Source organism: Apteryx rowi, unplaced genomic scaffold (assembly GCF_003343035.1).
Source record: "Apteryx rowi isolate R43461 unplaced genomic scaffold, aptRow1 scaffold_158, whole genome shotgun sequence".
Lineage (NCBI taxonomy): Eukaryota > Metazoa > Chordata > Aves > Apterygiformes > Apterygidae > Apteryx > Apteryx rowi.
The window spans coordinates 1558607-1578230 of record NW_020447841.1 but is presented as its reverse complement, the minus strand read 5'-3'; the positions used below and the strand labels follow the sequence as shown (position 1 = coordinate 1578230).

The 19624-nt window shown below is 37.0% G+C and overlaps 1 protein-coding gene across 1 annotated transcript in view; it reads left to right on the top strand.

Moving 5' to 3' along the window:
* Positions 1–19624, top strand: part of PRKCE (protein kinase C epsilon) — a 194732-nt gene that overhangs the window by 70778 nt on the left and 104330 nt on the right. Inside the window, exons 2-6 of the mRNA XM_026059495.1 lie at positions 10680–10839; positions 12017–12051; positions 13382–13467; positions 15659–15791; positions 18598–18740. Of these exons, the coding sequence (XP_025915280.1) occupies positions 10718–10839; positions 12017–12051; positions 13382–13467; positions 15659–15791; positions 18598–18740 (519 nt within the window). The 5' untranslated portion in view covers positions 10680–10717. The remainder of the gene's footprint in view (positions 1–10679; positions 10840–12016; positions 12052–13381; positions 13468–15658; positions 15792–18597; positions 18741–19624) is intronic.

Below are 19624 nucleotides of genomic sequence, written 5' to 3'. Positions count from 1 at the left end.
TCATCAGTGGGACTGCCTGCATGAAGGTACAAATACTTTGTGTCTCATTACTTGAAGACTGTTGGTGGGAAATAACCCCCAGATTTTTACAGCCTCTTTTTACTTTGGTGAAAAATATTTAAAGAGGGACATTGTAATTATCTGAACATATAAGGAAAAAATCTGTAAATAGAATATTAACATATCACTGTCATTCTGCCTGCCCTTGAAACTCCCTCTGGCCTTCCTGACAATTTTTGAGCAAAGAATTCAGGGTTCAGTGCTTTTAAATTTACTCCAAATTTAGTCATGCTAATGGAAAGAATCCTTACTGCTTGTGATAAAGGAGGTGCTGTGCTGTCTTTTCTGGCTTTCGCAGTTGTTGGATGGGGCCCTGCCTGATACTCTTTTGAATCAAAAGCAGTTCTACAGTGGACTCACTCTGCCCTATTGAGGATACAAGCTTCAGATTTCTTTAATAAGACTGGAGGGTAATTTCTCATTTATCCTTTAATCTCCTAAAATTGTGTTTATGATCAGTTAGATTGATCTTATCTTTACCTCCAAAACTCCACAGAGCATTAACAGCAAAATTAAAATATTTACATCTAGTTTCATTATTAAATTAATTATCCTCTGGAGCTGGAAAAGCAGATCTGAAAAAGCGAAGGTGGAAAAGCAGATTGCTTTGTTTTGCAGAGTGGCAGGTTTTAGGACTTGATAATGAAACAGGATCATTCTAACTCTTAGGTCATGTTTTTTCTTACCAAACAATTTAAAAGAGAACTCTTCAAAACTTGGAAAATTAGTTAATATTTTTAAACAACAAATGTGGAAAAATCAAAAAAAAAAAAAACAGAAAGAATCACTTCTCCGAGGTGACCTTATGCTGAAGTTTGTCTTCTCTTGTCTTCATGTCTGCAATGGTGACACACCTCAGAATAGCGTTTATCTAAAGAAGATTTCATTTTCACTGTGAAATACTCTGAAATCTGAGTATGCGTGACATTTATCATAGGCTTGAGCTTCATGGGAGTGTAGGCATAATAAAAGACTGTTTTGAAAGCTAACTTTTCTGACCTGTGTAGATTATACACCATGGGTGTTTGTCCTTAATGCGTTTACATGAAATTCTAAGATTTACTATGGAGATTCTAGTGCAAGTGAGCTTTTGTATGTGCATTTCTAAACTCAGATGAAAACAAGTTGTCACTATCCGGAAGGTGACCTCGAAATGAGATCAACAAGATGAACTATGAGATTTAGTAGCATAAAGAAAGGAAGTGGTTTTCATCCCCTTTTTTACCTTCATATATTGGGGGGGTTGCAGCTACCATGTGACTGCAGTATCCACAGGAATAGCTCACAGCAACTTCTGTCTTGCTGTGGCCTGAGAAGTACTCATAATTTTTACAGTGCTCTTTTGTGTGACTTCTTGCTGCGTCTGTGGCCATCCCCAGCCTGGTCTTTTGCATGTGGTGTACAACAGGATAACAGTCCCTGGCCTGGCTAGAGATACTTCAGTAGTTCCTGTGCTTGAGAAAACTTGCTTTTTCAGATTACCATTCGCTTATCTGGCATAACTTGCTGCAAAAGGATTTAGGTTGGATATTAGCAAAACAAGCTGCCTGCCAGGGTAGTGAAATAAGATACACGAGTGTTTTGTGGAATTTCCCTCACTGGAGATTTTCAAGAACAGCCAGGCAAATGCTAGCTGGGTTTGACTGAAGCACATGAGACCCTTCCCCACTGCAGGAGGCTGGACTAGGGCATCTCCTAGGTGCCTTACACTTACATTTCTGTTATTCTATGGTAAAGGAACAAAGCCAGAGTTGAAAAAATATTTGAGAAACAACATTTCTGAAAGACTAGAAATCCCAGTCATACAAATTTCTGTTTCATCACCCTCTACAGAGCTTTTGCAACTATTAGGAAAATAGTGCTGAACTTCTCTGATCTGTCACAAACGTGCTTAAAATACTATCATTTGGGATCTGTCTGGTTTAATCGTTACGTCTGGGAAAAGGGCTCTGCACCGAAATTCTCACAACGCGTGTTTTTAGCATCACGGCACTGTTTCCTTTCCAGGAACTGACAAAGTGTAGCGGCTCAGGTGTTGGCCCCGCACATACTGCCATAGCCTGGAGCTCTGTTAAAATAAACATGCATGTGTACACCGCTTGGAAAGATTATCTTCCACAGCAGCCTTGATCATGGTATGTTTGTCACACTTTCCATCTGTCCTTGAAGACAGCTGAAGGACAGTCAGTGTGAGCACGTGTCACCGCCATGTCTACTGCCACAAGTGTTTGTGCATGCCCTGAAGGGCACACCACTGCAGCCTGGAGGCCACGTGTGCAGGCTTGCAGCCCTGAGGACAGCTTTTGCTCTGCTCACAACATACTGCATAGTCACAGCGGCTGAGCACTAGCTCAGGCATCTACCTATACTACATCTCCCAGAGCCTTATTTTGTATGCCCCAGACCAAGTTTGGTCCTTGAGGGGCTTGAAGAATAGCTTACGCATTCAAAAGATTGTCTACTATTGTAGCTATAGTAATTAGTTGGCTTAATAAGGACTAGTACACCTTACTGCAAATTTTGTTTTGCCTATGAGCACTAACACTATGAATGCTACCATCAGACTACTAACACTGCTCATCACTAATGCCTTAACACTAACACTAACTGAATTCCAGTGCCACAAACAAAATTCATTTTCTTCCCATGTACATGTATCAGGTCAAATTATAGCACAAAAACTAAGTTTTACATTACTTCTTGATTAGACCCTATTACATTCACTGGAGTAAGATACCTCTCCTGAATAATAGCATTAGTATTTAGTATATGCAGAATGCATTTCCACCTCTCTGATTTCAGTTGCAGATTTATTGACATAAGGGCATTGTGTTTAGAGACAGGCTCTTTGTTCCTCCTGAAAGATAATACTGGAAGACTGAAATAACCTTAGTTAGCACTGTTTTTTTTCTCTCCTACAGTCTCCTTTCAAACTGAAAACACTCTGTCTTTAGGAGAAAGTCTTGGAAGTTAAAATTTGGTCTTAAAATTCTTGAGATGTGAAATGGACTTTTCAGAAAACCTGTTGTGTAGCAATAACTTCCCTGTGGTATTTCTAGCAATTTAACTTCTTTTGCCAAATGGAGTGTAATGTGAAAATTGTAGTTAAAAAATCTTATTTCAGGCATGCCATGTTTCTTAAAAATCATACTTCTACCTAACATGTTTTGTTTCCTATTGCTATAATTAATGTTAAATACCACCAGTGAAGAAATTGGGAGGGAGTAGGAGGAATCTGTCTCTAATTTGCTTACTTTATGGATTTGACAGCTATTTATGTATCAGAATTTCTACATCCACCTCTAGGTTCAGATCAGCACCCTCGTCATTCCTGTGAGTCTCAAAGAGCCCCCTCCCACACACACCCAGAATTAGCAGGGCACTGAAAAACAGATGTAATAGCTAATACTTATATCTGTCCCCTACCAGTTGTCTAATTAACAGTTCCTTTAAAACAGATATCTCTTCATTAAATATTRGACCTATTAAAGCATGTCATGTGATCATCTGATAAAGTACATGTGTAATTCTATGTTGTTAATACCGTAACCTTGTGTAAGTTGTTGTCGCGGTATTGTGCAGATGGACTGTGGCAAGGTGTTGGGCTCATCTTGAAGGCTTTCTTGAGGGAAGTCTCAAAGTCATTTGAAGGGGAATTTTGTTCAAGAAAGCATGGGACCTAATATCCCCCCCGGCCTCTGATTCAGCAGAGGAGGTGGGGCACAGCTGTGCCAGCGGTGTCCCTTTAGGTACCCAATGCCACGGTTTCAACACCAGCTCCAAACTGTTGCCAGCTGACAAGGTCGGAAAAACTCGGAAAACTAAATCAGACTTCTCCATGTGCTGAAAGTGCCATGGGACCTTTGATATCTGTGAGGCATTTTGGTACTTTTCTGCTTTACGTTTTCCCTCATTAACTGCATCAGCTGTGTCTTCATTTGCCAGGATGGGGGGGGGTTACTGTTGTCTATGCAGCTTTGAGTGAGCTAATGAGAACATTCTAGATAATAATTATTTAAGTGTGTAGAGAAGATTGAGCCAACTGTAAATAATCACTGAGTATAAGGCAGTTGAGAATTGCTTTATATTTTTTTTAAAAAGAAAAGTAAACCAAACCCAGAAACAGAAAGGCATACCTGTCACAACCCAAATCACTTTGTATCTGTTCACATGTTGAGGGAAGCCTTTAAATGCATATAGGCAGAATCTCGCTTTTAGACAGAATTTAAGCAAAGGTTTTAAAGATAAGCGTGTGTTTGAATAAAAATGAATTTGAGTCTGAGCCCATGCTAGAAAGTCATCCACGGTATTTGGGCATTATATGTTTTAAAAAGCAACGTATGATTCAGTGCATTCAGTAATTGGCTCCTGTTAATAGATATGCCTTGTCAAGATGCCTGTCTCTCCTAAAATTCTCCTATTCTGTGATCATTCTTTAATTTCTTTAGTAACACTCGTCATCTTTGTTTTCTTTAGCAACAATGTAAAGCTACCTAAGGACCTGGTCCTTCTCCTATTAAACAAGAAATTTTCTATCAGATTTCCAAAAGAAAGCAGGTTTAAGATAGAGCAAGAAAAATCTTTGWTGAAGAAATAAAGTGGGAATATTGTACTTTCATGAAAGCTGCATGCTCTTTCTATGATTATGGTAGACTGTCCAATTAATTTCTGTGTGCAACAGGAAATGCCTTGCAGCTTTATGAGATTATACTGTAGCATTTACCTTACTATTTTTTATCTTAAAGTTATGAGATTGGTTTGTTGCAGGTGTTCCTACTAAGCAAGACTTTTAAAAGAAATGGAGACTGAAACGTAAAGGTATGGTGGAGGGGGATGAGTTTTTTGTCTTTAAAGAAGATTAAACCCTTAAAGGCAAAATTCTGTGTTTCTGCCTGGAGAAGCCTTGATGACGGTATATGTGCTCCTATTGTAGAGGCCCAAAATAGAGTTCCGGCATAATCCCAAGAGACCTAATTTTGATGCATAATGATCTGGTTACACTCAATCCTGAGATCTGCCGAGTCCTGGATATTGTGCCTGGCTCTGCCTCCCGTTTCCAGTGTAACTTCAGGCAAATTGCCTCTCATGCCTCAATATCCTTCCTCATCTGTGAAATGTCAATAATAACATAGTCTTATTTGAACAGGATGTTTATAATGTGCAGTTTGGCCATTGTGCAGTGCTAAAACAAAGGCTCTGTATCAGTACATACATACTGATTGAAGTGGTCATGTTTTAAATATTATGATACAAAAACTCTTAATTTTAATCTTCAGCAATAAAACATCTGTAGGATCATTGTTCCTTTGCATTTATTGTTCAGTTATGCTCTATTGTAATCATGACGGGTTGGTGTTAAACCAGCTGTTTTTTCTGGACTGTTGCTTGTATTTATGGATGACAGTAATTTGAAGACACCCAAGAGATGCACAGACTGAAAAGCACTTAGTTTGTCCCAGAAGTCTGTGGAAACGTTACTGTTCTGTTACGTGTGTTATATGCTAGCTATAGATGTTATTAGCGTTACCACTAGAGATGGCCTATAGTTTGGCATTGGTGGTGCAGTAGCCATCTAACTGAAGCTTACAGTTTTTTTTCCCCTGCAAACGCTCTGTGCAGTGCAATGCAAGTGCCCAGTGCATTTGCTTTTAGAAGTTGGCATTCTGAACGAGAGCAGCAATGCCGAAAAACTTCTCTGTATGCTTAACAGCTCTCTCCTTTTCTGCAATATTTTTCCACTTACTCCTTTTTATTGTCAGAATTTTGTAAGTGCTTGAAATATAGAGGATGAGGAATATAAATGGCACATTTTACTACCCAAGATAGTTGCAATTAGTGCTCCACACTAAACCTTTTCAATTTATGCTGAAACTGTTTTAGTATGAAACAAGACCTCACAGAGCTTTTGTTGTTCAGTGACTGGGGTTTTTATCCCCCCAAGCTTGCTCCCTTTGAGGGTTATGGAATATTCTGTGTTACTTTGTATCTTTAAAGTTATAATTTATAAAATGTGCTGAACAGATATTACATAATTAACAGTGTTAAATGTAGTTCCAGGCAGTTCATTTAAACACACAAGTACTTACAAATTTCCTTAAATTTTGCATTCCAAATACTTCTATTGACCTTTGTAATACTTCTCTAAGTGCTTGAAGCTAAGCCTGAAAGTCTTCAGGATTGTGACTTATGAAATTGTAGATAATATGTTTGCATGTACATGTGAGTCTGTAAAAATAATTATATGCTATTGTTTTCCGGATAACTCAGAGTTACTCTTGGTTTTAATGAAAAGAAGTAATGGCATTATTCAAGAGGTTTTGTAGAGAAATAAGTTGTAAATTTGGCAGTTCTCGAGTACCACCAAACTCAGTACACTCAACTGACAGTATTCACCATAAACACTCTGAAGTTATCATGAGCACTTTTTATTCCTTCTTTTGAAAATGATGCATTAAAGAAAGATAAATTAAATAATATAAAGGATTGAAGGACTTAAAATGAAAACAGGGAACTGAATGTACTTTGCATAAAGAAACAGCTTTTACTGAGGGAACGGTAAACCCTCTGTGACTATATAGCAGAAATACTGTGAGCAGAGATTACTGTTTATGTTGGAACTTGCTTATAGACTGGCTATGACAAATTCATTTGATTTTAATTTGAACTCCTCTGCTAAGAATAGAAATGTCAGTGTGGGCAGTATACTGTGTCTTAATGGTATTTTTTAGAATCCATCATATACCAGTGTAGGACTTTTTCTTTTTAAAATATATTTAAAATGCCAGTTTTGCTTGGGATGCTAAAATTTTCCAAAGCACATCTTGAAAATACTGGTTGACTGTATCACACAAATGTTTGGGGTTTTCCCAACTACTCTGATGAGGTCTAGTAATCTTTACTTTCCTGGCTGTGAACAGGAAAACTTTGGGGAGGGCATTGTAGCTCATTATCTAAGTAGATGTTGTGAGATAGTTAAATGAATGTCTTTAGTGTGGCAGTTCAGTATGAGGTAAATGGAGATGTACTGGGCTTAATTTAAAGGAGCGACTATCGTTAGCGCTTATTGAAATGGGCGGTTCGCAGCACTGAGGACGAGCGGGCAGGTGCTAAAGGCAGGTGTGATCACCCAGTACTGTGTCGCCTGGTAGAGCGACTGCCCGATCTGTGTCTGTGGCGCAGAGCGTCTTTGCAAGTCACGCGGAACCGTAGCATGTCTTGCACGAGCGGCGCAGAATAGCTTGCGTTTTATGTTTCTGCTGGGTAATAGCAAGCTAGCCGTGGGAGCGTGAAGCTCCTGGGTGAATTCATTTTTCTTGTGACTGTTTGACGAAAGGCTGGTGTCCGGTAATGCCAGCTACTGCTACAGCCCCCCCAAACAGATACCRCTGCTGCCTGCTGAGGGACGGGCTTGGCGTGGGCGGCAGTGAGATGCATGGTGGAGGCCGAGGCGCTGCTGCCCAGTGGCTGCATCCCAGGCTGGACACACGGTTCATCTGTGCAGTTCTTCGCTACAGCAAAAGGCGCTGCTCTGCTTACGGCCACATGGTTGTCTTCGGCGATCAATACAGAGCAGCAGACGAACGGGAAGGACAGTCTGGGGGACCTGGCCTAGGGACTTTCAGGTTCATTCAGGAAAGCTGCATTTGCCCRAGCTGTTGGAGCAGCCTTTGCACACACATGGATGCAGTTTGTGGGGAAATGACATGGATAATCCAGAGCTGCCATTGAATCTGAGAATTTCAGGATCTGTACATTGCTCGCATCCGTTTTCAAGTCAGAGCAGATGCGTTTCCACAGTGTTTGTATTTCTGAAAAAAAGCAGTTTTGTTATTTTGTTTTAGGTATAAATATTGTAATTGAAAAATGTAATTTGATGGAAGTATTAAATGTAGATCTTAATATTATTAAATGTAGATCTTAAAATAATGAAGTAAAATTATTTTTAAGACATTTTTGCTAAGAAAGTAATGTCATGGAATTCTGTTCCTGTAGCCAAAATAAGAGGAATATTTTTCATCTGCTTTGTAAAATTACAGAGGCTTTATCTGTGAAGAGTTATGCTTAAGAGGAAAAAGGAAGAAATCAAAAAATGAAAAAAGCAATATTGTAGACTGATTATCATATCAACTGTGAACTGCACACTGTCAGAACATCGTGTTCTTTTTGTATAAGCAGATAACTTCTTGTGAAAACTTTCCAGGAGAGTGGTATTTTAACATTAACTTTCTCACATGCAGGCTGCATACTTTAGCAAATTCTGAAATCTGGATGATAACCAAAAGAACAGTGGTAATACTTACATATTACAGAGGGAATTTTTTCCTATAAGAAAAAAAAAAAAGATTTCCAGCAGCTTTGTGATGTCAATAAATCATTCAAAAGCTGGGAATCGGAGTCTTTGATAAGATTTCCAACTGCTTGCTGTCCATTCTCTGTGAAAGACAATCTTTCTCCAGCAGGGCCAAGTTATAATTAGATTTTGGTTTATTATTTCATGCATAAAAATAAATATAATTGATACGTATTTGTTATTTCTTATCTCTTTCCTTGAAGGGAAGGTTAGGACCTTTAGTTTTTGGTTGTTCTTCGACATAGGTAAAAGAGGTAGCTTTGTGTAAATCAATGTTTATTCACCTAGAATACAAATGTAATTCCATTCTGGCCATCCCACAGATGTGTCTTGGTGAAATCTCATTCTGAGTATAATGTTTTTGCAAGATGCTAATGTGTCAGTAGCATGGGCTTTTTGGTGTTTAAATGACTGCGATGGTGTCATGGTTTTTAGCCCTTGCTGTGCAGTGAAAGAAATTGGTCTCTGTTCATGGTTCTGTGCTCTGTATTTTCACGTGTTCTCTGTCCGTTAGCTTAAGACCATTTTCTAGCAACTCCTAAATAAACAAATAACTTGCAAATTTTATCACTCTCAAAAACAGGGGTTGGTTGAATATTTTAAACGAAATTGAGATTACTATAGATTCATAGGTTTGAATTGTGCTGACTTCTTTTTTCTTTGCATCATTGTTAACACCGTATTACTGCTTGGAAGAGAACTCGGTGTAAAGAAAAGCTTGCAACAGACCAAATATGACTTTAGCATCACATTAAAAGATATAATGATTCAGAAAAGGTGAAATCCCGAGAATGACAACTATTAAATACTTTTCAAAATGTGATATACATGGAAGTAGTGAGTGCATAGTTTCATTTGGATGTATCTCTGTCCGAAAAGAAAGTCATTCTTGAGAATATATGCATCAGTAAGAGAAGAAATTAGTGTAAGTTGTATTGTATTGATACAAGCACTTGGCCTTAACAAAATATATGTAAAAAGAATGCAATATACATAAATAAAAATACTTTCCCTTGCCAAGTATCTTAGCCGTGGCTCTTCCTATTGTAGTACTAAAGATCACAGAAAGGGATTTTCTGCTGAAAGGATTGGTAAGGATGCTGGGTGGCTTGGGTGAAGGAGGTGGTTTGAGAAAATTTGCCTCTTGCCAAAGATGATTTATGCTTCTAACAGTTTATCCATATTGCCCTTCCATACTTCTGCTGCCAACAAGAATGAGTAAATTCTGGCCTGGAAATTTAGAAGCAAGTTTCAAAGTTCAAAAGGAATAATGGTCTGGCACAAATTTTTGATAGGAATTGGGGGCAAAAATCTTTAAAAGTTTTATACTTTAAAAGTTTTTAAATAAAGCTAGATGAATCATGAACAGGATTGTATGACATGGTTATCTCTGACATCAGATGACTGGATTTGGGTCTTTTTTAGTTTGCTTGTAAACCTGTCTCTCATTAACAACTGTGTAGTGTTCTTTGTTGCTAATTCCTTCTGAACAGTTGTGTAATGGGTACTGAATTCTGTACAGGTGTTAGTGATACTTCTCAAAATAATGCCTTGGAAAAATGGACCCAGTGCATTCCAGAGGATTTTTTTTTTTTTAAGTTTTTATTTGGAGATGTACTAACTTAAACTTTTACTTCTTCTACCATTGAATCTCTTAAATACAACTGAGCAGGAATTGGTTAAGAGGAACAACATCGTCCCCTTGAACATTTTGTTGAGAGTGTATTAATACTGAAGTGGAGCACTACAGCCCAAAGCTCAGATACTAATCAGAAATTCTACAAAGTAATCAGTTTTGAATGGAATTTGTGTTCTGCTTGGTACTAAGCTTTCCTATGCTTGTGTCAGCACTTTCTGAGTTTTTTTAGAGGGGTGGAGAGGSAGTGGTCTTCTGAAGATCAAACGAGATGAGAGTCTGAGATCTTTGGAGAATCTAACTATTTAATTACAGTTTAAGAGCTGATTAGTGTGCTTGGCAGTTAAAAAATTAAGAAGACTTCTTCCCAGCTTAGGCTGAATTTAGCGATAAAGGTTTATGATTATTAGAAGTTCCTATCCTATGCAGTGAAAACTCTTGCCCTTTAGTATTTGATGCTGAAAGAGAATAAATTACACCTGAATTAGGGAAGTTTTCTTGCACTGCTAGCTAGAGAGGATTATTTTTATTTTTGGAGAATATAGGATTGTTCATTGCATTTGGGTTATTCAGTATTTGAGTCTGATGCAGTCAGCATTTATTGGTGGTTTTTTTTTTCCCCCTCTGTTTCAGCACCCAAAGACAATGAAGAACGTGTATTCCGAGAACGTATGCGCCCCAGAAAGCGCCAGGGCGCTGTGCGACGCAGAGTACACCAGGTCAATGGACACAAGTTTATGGCCACCTATCTTAGACAACCAACATATTGTTCACATTGCAGAGATTTTATATGGTATGAAGCAACTTTAACTTGGCTTTCTTTTCAGCTGTGAATTGAAGAGTTAATATACCGTCCTGTTTTACTGAAGTATAAATGGAACAGAGTACTAGTTCTTTTCCTTTTTATTTTAATATTAAGCTGTCATCGGTTTTGCAAACAATAATAAAAGACTGTCAAACTTTCATTAGGAATGTTATAATTTGCTGTGTTTGTGTTTGTGTTTTTTCCTCTGAGCCACAAAGTTCAATCTCTTCCCGTCTGGTACACACCATAAATTCTAGGTAGACAGCCAGCCTGCTGCCCTGTAGGTGCCCAGGTGTAGCTTTCGACCTAATATTAGACCTTTGCATTTTGCCAAGATGCCTGAATTCTTGTTTAGGCACTTAAGTGTTACCATCTTCTTCCTTGGAAATACCAAGCTCCTATACATCTTACTAAAGTTAATGGAAGATGAGAATATTGGACTTTTAACGATGCAGTTTTTTGGGTGTTAAGTCTACAAGGTCTTTGTTATTGCAATGTATGTCAAGAATTCCCTTTTAGAAATGATTTACATGAATTTTGAATAGACCTGTTTTTCAGGTAGAGAACAGGGGTGGAGGCATTCATTTTTCAGTGATTTCTCAGTAATTTTTTTCATGTTTTCCAAAGTTACCCACAGATACTCTGTTGCACCTTAGTAAATCTAAATCTGATCTGATCCATAATTATTATTTCCTAAGAGTTTGTAGTAGAGAATCAGTCTTTCTTAATGTGGAACAAGCTGAATGACATTGTACATGAAGTCAACTGCCTTCCTGTAAGAAATGTTTGCAGGTTAGGCTTTAGGCTGGCCAAGATTATCTTGAGTAACAATACTGGCAAATGCAATCTTGCCTCACTTTTCTCTATTTAGATACCAACTTAATGATCATTTTACTAGCTTGTGGCTTCTTTTTTTATTATAGCAAATATGTCTGCACTTCTGAAACCCTTCATGGCCTGTGTCTTCTGACCAGTTACCTCTTAGTAGCTAAAATGTGATTCCTACTTTGAACTGATCTCAGTCAAGGAATGTCCTTATCAGATTTTTGGTTACAATAATATATTCTTTTAAACTTGTGTATGTCCAGTAAAAGGAGGGTAAAAAAATTGTAATTTTTAAATTTGTATATTCTACATTTTCTAAAACACTTTGTTTTATTTTCAGGGGTGTAATAGGCAAACAGGGATACCAGTGTCAAGGTAAGAGGAAAATGTACAGTAGGAGGTTTGACTTTGTATATTATATTATAATATATAAGTAAGGCATTTTATATGTACAAAGACAAGGCTTTAGCACAAGACTGCAGATCTGAACATGTTGATCACACCAAAGATTCGGTCTTTACAATAAGTCGCAATAAGATTTTCAAAACTGTTGGTCTTGGGCAGAATATATGAAGTAGTAGCAAAATTAACATCTCTGAATAGCAGATCCTAGTTATCTCTTGATGTACATCCAACTTGAGGTAGTTCTGGTGATGCTGGCTTCTTGGTTTTTCACTTCTTGCATTTTAAAATTGTGAAATATTTTTTCTTCTTAAGATCCTTCACTGAAAAATACCAGGTAATTGGAAAGACTGTAATTAAATAGATGAGATAATTATAGAGGTCATCAGTAGAGAAGGTTATAGCTAAGACTGCCAAAGTGCTTCAGCTCTCAATTTCTTGTACTCTTAATTTTTCTATTCAGTCACCTATTGAGATGAAGTTTTTCTACCTAATTCTCATTTGACCTGAGTAGAAATCATCACGTCAGTGATGATTTTTCAGTTATGAGAGACTTGATGAAATCTCATAAATAAATAAATAAATACAAATAATAAGAATTACTGTTTTAACATACAGCAGCAGTTCCCCGAGTTCCACATTTTTCTCTCAACAATGGCCAAAGATAGAGGAAAATAAAATTCATTATTTCACCTTAGAGTAGGTTTTTTTCAGGAGTTAATGACCTTGAATCCTACAGTATGATAGTCCTTGCAATTTTTAATCTAATATCTCACATCTGCAAATGTCATTCATTCATTAGGTAATCAATATGAATATTGACAAAGCATTTTTTGCCTGCTGAAACACCTGTTCTGTTGTCAGCTTTCAACAATGTGTTATAAAAGGAATATACAACTTCATTTATTCTATTCTCTGAATTTTACAATGAATTGTCTTTATGTTTCTGTTCCTCTGGAAGCTCTTCAGACAGGAATTATTTTTACCTGTGTGTGGAAATCATGGACTATATCAAATAAATAATGATTGTTACATAAGAATGAGAAAACTACAGTTAGTTCTTTAAAAGGTGATTTATAGTTTTACATAACTGAGATTTTTGGCTTTAGTTCTCTTAAAATGCACTGGTCTTTTGAAAGTGCATGTCTTCCACCTTTGTAAGCCAGACTTAGAACTCCCCAAATCAGCAGTCACTTGCAGCGTGTCTTTCATGTCCCAGTGTTTCTGGTCTTCTGACTTCAAACTTTTACTTTAAAATCAATCTTCATGAAAACTCATTCTTTTATCTGTTCTTTGTTTATAGTTTGCACTTGCGTAGTCCACAAGAGATGCCATGAACTTATAATAACAAAGTGTGCTGGCTTAAAGAAGCAGGAAACTCATGATGAGGTAAATATTTATACAATAAATTTTCTGGATAAAACTATTTCTTTCATCTGTTCAAATTAGCACCATCTCCTCCATTTAATCAATAAATGTTATAGAGGGTTATTGTGCCTTCTGATCTTTTTGTAATATAGCATTTACTTTGTAATGACAGATTACCAAAACAGTTTCATTTACATGGGAATTATTGTAAAGCAGTTTGTTCTAGTTAGTAAACTTTTTATAACATCTGAATGCTCAGTTAAAGTTTCAATGAGTTCCATCTCCGTCTTTTCATTTTTAACCTTCTCCTTTTCCAAGTTAAATGAGCTTTGTCATTTGTATTCAAAAGAAGCAGGATCAGACCCTTTATCCCTTAACTGCATTTTGTGTGGCTGAGTCAGTAGCAGATGATAGTACATGGAGTATGCTCGGGTATCTTATGTCAGCATGAAAGACTACCCAGAAATTGTTCACCAAAGCTTACCTCAACAAAGACTGCATCCAAACTGTCGAAACGTAGAACAAAAGTCATATGTGCACTGAAGAAGACCCATGGCTATTATATAACAAGACAGTAGTGATAACACAAGGTACTGCATAGCTAACAGGTTTTTCAGCATAATTGCTTCCTATCTTTAGTAAGCTTTTGTATATGAAGGGAATTAACTCAATATGGGCTTTATGATATTGTGCATTTAAATAAATGAGGATATCACCTGAAAACTAGATGAGCTGTCTTTGGAACAGTACTCTCAGGGAGATAAATACATCCGCAAAGGACAGATATTTTGCATCAGAATACGAAACAAAGCAATCCATTCACGTGGTTAAAGGTCTGTCTCAGCTAAGATGGCCTTCTAGGCTTGCTTAGTAAAAGCATGCTAATTTTTCTAGACAGCAGGACACGAGGGAGTAATGTGACTACAGTCATACTGAGCTTCTTCAGGCTGCTCAGCTTTAATGTCTTAAGTATTTTTGTGTAGCTGGGTTGATAGGACAGAGTTGTGTGTGGGGAGGGGTGTTGTTTTTTACAACTTTAGCCCTCAGCTGTAGCCAGTGAATCTTATAGGGAAGTTGTTTGTTTGTTTGTTTTTGTTTTAATGGAAAAGCTAATCAAAGCTCACTGTCCTCACCATCCTGTGAGGCCCTACTATCTTTCACTGTCTTTCACCACAGAAAAAACTAGGGTAAAAAGAAAAAGTACAGAAAAAAAGTGCAGGAAAAGTACATTTCTGTGTTTCTTTTTTTTTTAAATCCTACGTTTATAGATCTGAAAAAGCATAGTAAGGGGTTAGAGCTGTGTGTACAGCCATTATTGCAACTTTGAATTTGCCTAGATGCTTAACAGATCCCATTCTTCCCATGCAATTCACTACCTTTTTTCATACTAGAAGCACTCTTGAATTTCTGGTTTACAACCAAGAAGTACTGTATTTTAAGTCTGAAAGTTGATCTCTTGCATAGAATTGTGATACAGGACTGTATCTGGCTAGTCCAGTTTTTGAGTAGTACCCAGTGTCCACAGGAAGATATAAAATCTTGCTTAGATTTATATATTCCCAGGCTCCAGACTGGTGGAAGCTTGTATGGTTTGCTGATACAATGCTCTCATTGTTTAGAAGGGGTGCTAGATCACTGGAGGGAAGCCAGCAGTAATAGGAAAGGGAAGGAAAAACATCAAAATAAATCTCTTGCTATACGGTGGCCACCATAAAAACTTGTCAATGACATCCTTTAATTAGTAAGTAATCATACCTTGGAGTCCCTGAATGTAACAATTTCTTTTTATCATTTTCCTAACCTAAAGAACAGTGGGATACAAAAAAGTAATGGGTTGTGATATATTTCTCTTTCTTATTCCTGTGTTAGCTCTGCCTCCTGCTCCTTATATAATTAATTGGGAGTGACTTCCTTGCCTTCCACATTAMCAGATCTTTCCTGATAGCTAGGTATTTGTTTTTCCCAGGAGTACTAGGAAGTAGACTTTAGTCTTTATCTCTTGGAGAACAGCATCCCTTCCCCTTCTTTTTCCCAAATAAAATAGTGAGAACTCTGGGGCTGGAGCATATGTAATAAAAATATCATCATTTGAGCACAGACTTATTTCATCTTGTCTGACTTCTCCAGGGTTTCAAAATATAACAGGGCCTCAGTGTACACTGATTATAAAAAGATTAATTAGAATGAAATATGCCATGCTTTCCTTTTTCAGCAAGTGGGATCCCAGCGTTTTAGTGTCAACATGCCTCACAAGTTCAGCATTCACAATTACAAAGTGCCCACCTTCTGTGACCACTGTGGTTCATTGCTCTGGGGTCTTTTGAGACAAGGTTTACAATGCAAAGGTAAGGATTACCACTTCAGAGCTTTTCTTTGTTTCTGTGTGAATGCAGTAGACTTGGAAAGGCCTTCCCTATTGTAATCAAAACATATGCTACTCCCATAAAACCGTTCTGTCCTTTCTAGGATGTACAGAAATTAATAGAAAGCAAACAGCAGAATGTTGTGGGGATTGCCATCGTGGCAAGATGCAATGCCAGCCAATGAGGGATGTAGACAACAAAGGTGCAGAAACAAATCCTGCGCTGGCTGCTGTGTAGTTTTACTGCCACACAGGAAATTAGAAGTTGACATAAAATTAGGAGCGTGACAATTTACATCCCATCAGCTCATATGCCCTGTATGTTTTCAGGGTTGTAGTGGTGGTTGTTAAACTTCTGAAATTATTATTCTGGTAGGGCGCCTTATGCACTACTACTTTACACCGCTTTTTTCCCTTAACATCATCTTCAAAAATGACTGTATGTATTGAAGGCTAGGCAGAACGAATGTTGCATGATATCCAGAAGATGAGGTGTTTCTTTATCTAGCTAAATCATGCATCGTGATAGTCTGCCTAACCCCTCTATTCAGAAAGGAAAGGATTCATAGTGTTCTGTAGCTCGTGGACTATATATACTGGACTATGTATGAAGTTTCTGAAGGAAACTAACAGAAATAGTTGGATACATATTTCCATGTTTCAAGCAGAGATATATATTCTAAAATGGGGAGAAAACAGTATACACACTTGCAAAGAAATTGCATGTTTTTAAAATAGTGAAAAAAAAGCTGTAATTAGTGTGTTTATGCTAATGATGTCTTGAAGATTATGTCAGATCCTTAGGAAGTAGTATCTAATGGAATTATAAACATTTTCATATTATGACACCTTTATGAATAGGTAGGTTCGTCTTCATAAATACAAAAAAGACTTTATGTGCCCTTCTAAGGGGCAGAAACACTGAGTCATGTATATAGAAAACCCTGTAATCTATTAATAAAATTTATCTTTTGCAGTTATTTGAGATAAGACATAATTATAGGTGAATTATTTGTGACCTAATGTTTCAAGTCACAAATTGCTGACCAACAAGGGAAGGAAGAAGATTGTCTCATGGCAAAGTGATACATGATAAAGAGCATTCTGAAGTTTAAGCTTTCCCTTGTGGTTCTAGCTAGTGCTCAGTGATATAATGTCAGACTTGAAATACTGTTGCTTCACTCTTATTAAAGATTTTGTTCAAAAGCTATCTTAATTATAGTGGAGCTATATTCAGAGATTTTTGAATTAAACCTGATTCCTTTGCTCTTTAATTTTTAATCAACATACTGGCTCACTTTCTGTTAACTGTAGGAAACAATGTATGTCTCGTGTATGAATACACAGTGTAGGAGATGTGTACAAACAATAGTTCAGAGAGCCTACGTTACTTTCCATATGGTCATAAAATTTGTACCTACAAAATATGGCATGGTCTGCATGAAATGTAGAACTCATCCAAGCTGGAAATGTAATTTTCCCTGTGCTTTGTTTTCTCTCTTAACAAGCGTCGAACAATGCTTCCTTCTTCAGAGATGTACTTGCATGTCCAGTGCTCTAGCATCATGAGAAGTGTATTCCAGAGAATTATTCTTCTTGTATTTTTTCACTGCTTATTCTTGTACTACTTTTTACAAAACATTTGCATGGAGTTGGAGTATACAAAATTTTCCTGCTTTCCCTATTTCAAGCGGTTCAATTCCTATACACCTGCTATTATGGGTCTCAAGTCAAATATTTAACTTGCCACTAAGCTTTGGTCATCGGATACTCTTGCCTTGAAAATATGATGTGTAGCAATTTCTTCTTGCTATTCTGGTGAGCAGAAAGGTACTTGAAAATCAAAGGCACCTGCTTTCTGAAGTGCTTATGGTTACCTCATAAATAATGCCTATGTGCATGGCTGTTTTTAATCTCCGTTTTGTTTAAAATTCTGTTGAAACCTTTGTTGACTAACAATATAATAAAAATATAGCTTTATAAATACATACTTTTTTTATATTTTTGGTCTAATGAAAGTAATGAAGTGAGAAATTTGACCGATTGAGTGTTAATATAGTACTTTATTACACTTGGGAGTTTTGCTTTCTTTATGCCTTGTTCCACAAGAGGGCAGTGAAGTCTAAGATAAAATGTGTTCTCTGGCTCCGTACAAAGTCATTCTGTGCTGTTTGTAATGGATCAGAGGTATTCTCCCCCACACCGGGAAGCAATGAAACTTTTTTTCCCCTACTAATATACTAGCAAAGGTATTTAAGAGAAAGACATTAGTAAATGGATTGTGATCTAAAGACAGAGGCAGTTTGATAGTGCCATAGACTTCTTCTAATAAAACACTCTTGATTTTATGCCTGCCTACAGCAGGAGTTAATCTTCTTGAGTAAAATAGAGTAAGAGGCATTAATATATGAAGGACTTATGTTGCTCTGACAGAATGAGAGCAGTGAATGGTTAAAATCTAAGCTCTGAAAGTTTTTTTCTAGTTCAAATTCTATTTAAGATTTACAGAATCATTAGATGTTTTCTTTTGTTCCTGTATCTGTTCTTTGGACTGTCTGAAACCACAGTTCTGTATTTTCATAGCAGAAGAATGGTAACCAGGTTAATAATTTTATATTTCCATTCTAAGTGCCATTGTAAATCCAACTAAATATTTTTCTACTGAAATTGTATTGTGTTTGAAAAAGATATTGTTAGGTCCAGTAAGGTCTGATCTAAGTAAGACAAAATGCATGCTAAGGTAATATTCAATTTACTTAAGATTTTTTTTCTGACACATTTCATTGCAGTTTGCAAGATGAATGTACATCGACGCTGTGAAACAAATGTGGCACCAAACTGCGGAGTGGATGCTAGAGGCATAGCTAAAGTTCTTGCAGATCTTGGAGTCACTCCAGATAAGATTACTAATAGTGGGCAGAGAAGGAAAAAGGTAATTTAACTATTTAGTGTTACATAAAAAATGAGATAAACCTGATTTCATTGTCACTTTAATAGTTGGAGCGGAATCCCACTCACTTGACTTGCACAACAATTTTTTTTGAAATCAGTGCAGGACTAAGATTTTGGCTCTTGATTTATAAGTGCAGATCATCTATTCTGAAATTCATTGTGAAATTTATTTTGATCTGGTAGAGTTTTGCAAACCTGGAGACTATATAGCCTGGAAAAATTTACTCTTTTTAATTGAAGAAGAGGTTTTGACAGAAAGACAAGGTTTGGCACGACCATTTGTAAAAGCATCAATGACTGTTTGTCTCAGAATTGGTGTGGAATAATTGATTGGTTGAGACACTACACCACTCCCATGATATTGTTCATAAATGCTGATAAATGACCAGTATGCTGACTCTCATAAAGAGGAACTGTTTGCCAGATGCTGGTTCCAGAGTTAATTGGATCCAGAGTTATCGTCACTGTTATAGGAAGAACTAGGCTGTTGTTCTTGGAACAAAAAGTATAGGTCACCTTGGGTACTTCCAATTTGATGGAACTATTCTGATTTCATAATGTGTATCCTGGATCAGAATTTGACCACACTTTCTATCTGTGTTTGCACGGTTGTGACAACAAAACCATTGCTCATGAACAGAAATAGAGAAATTTTACCATATTTTCATAAAATATTGTCTCTCTGTTCTGCTGTAGCTTCATTTTCCTGGTTATTGCACCCTTGGGCCCTCTGTATACTCTTTGAAAATTATACAGAAACATAGAAAACTCAGAAATAAATAAAATGAACTGTAACTCCTGAGAAAGCAAATTGCCATGTTCTTAGTACATTAGTTAGTTTGCAGTGCTTGCTGGTATTTAATG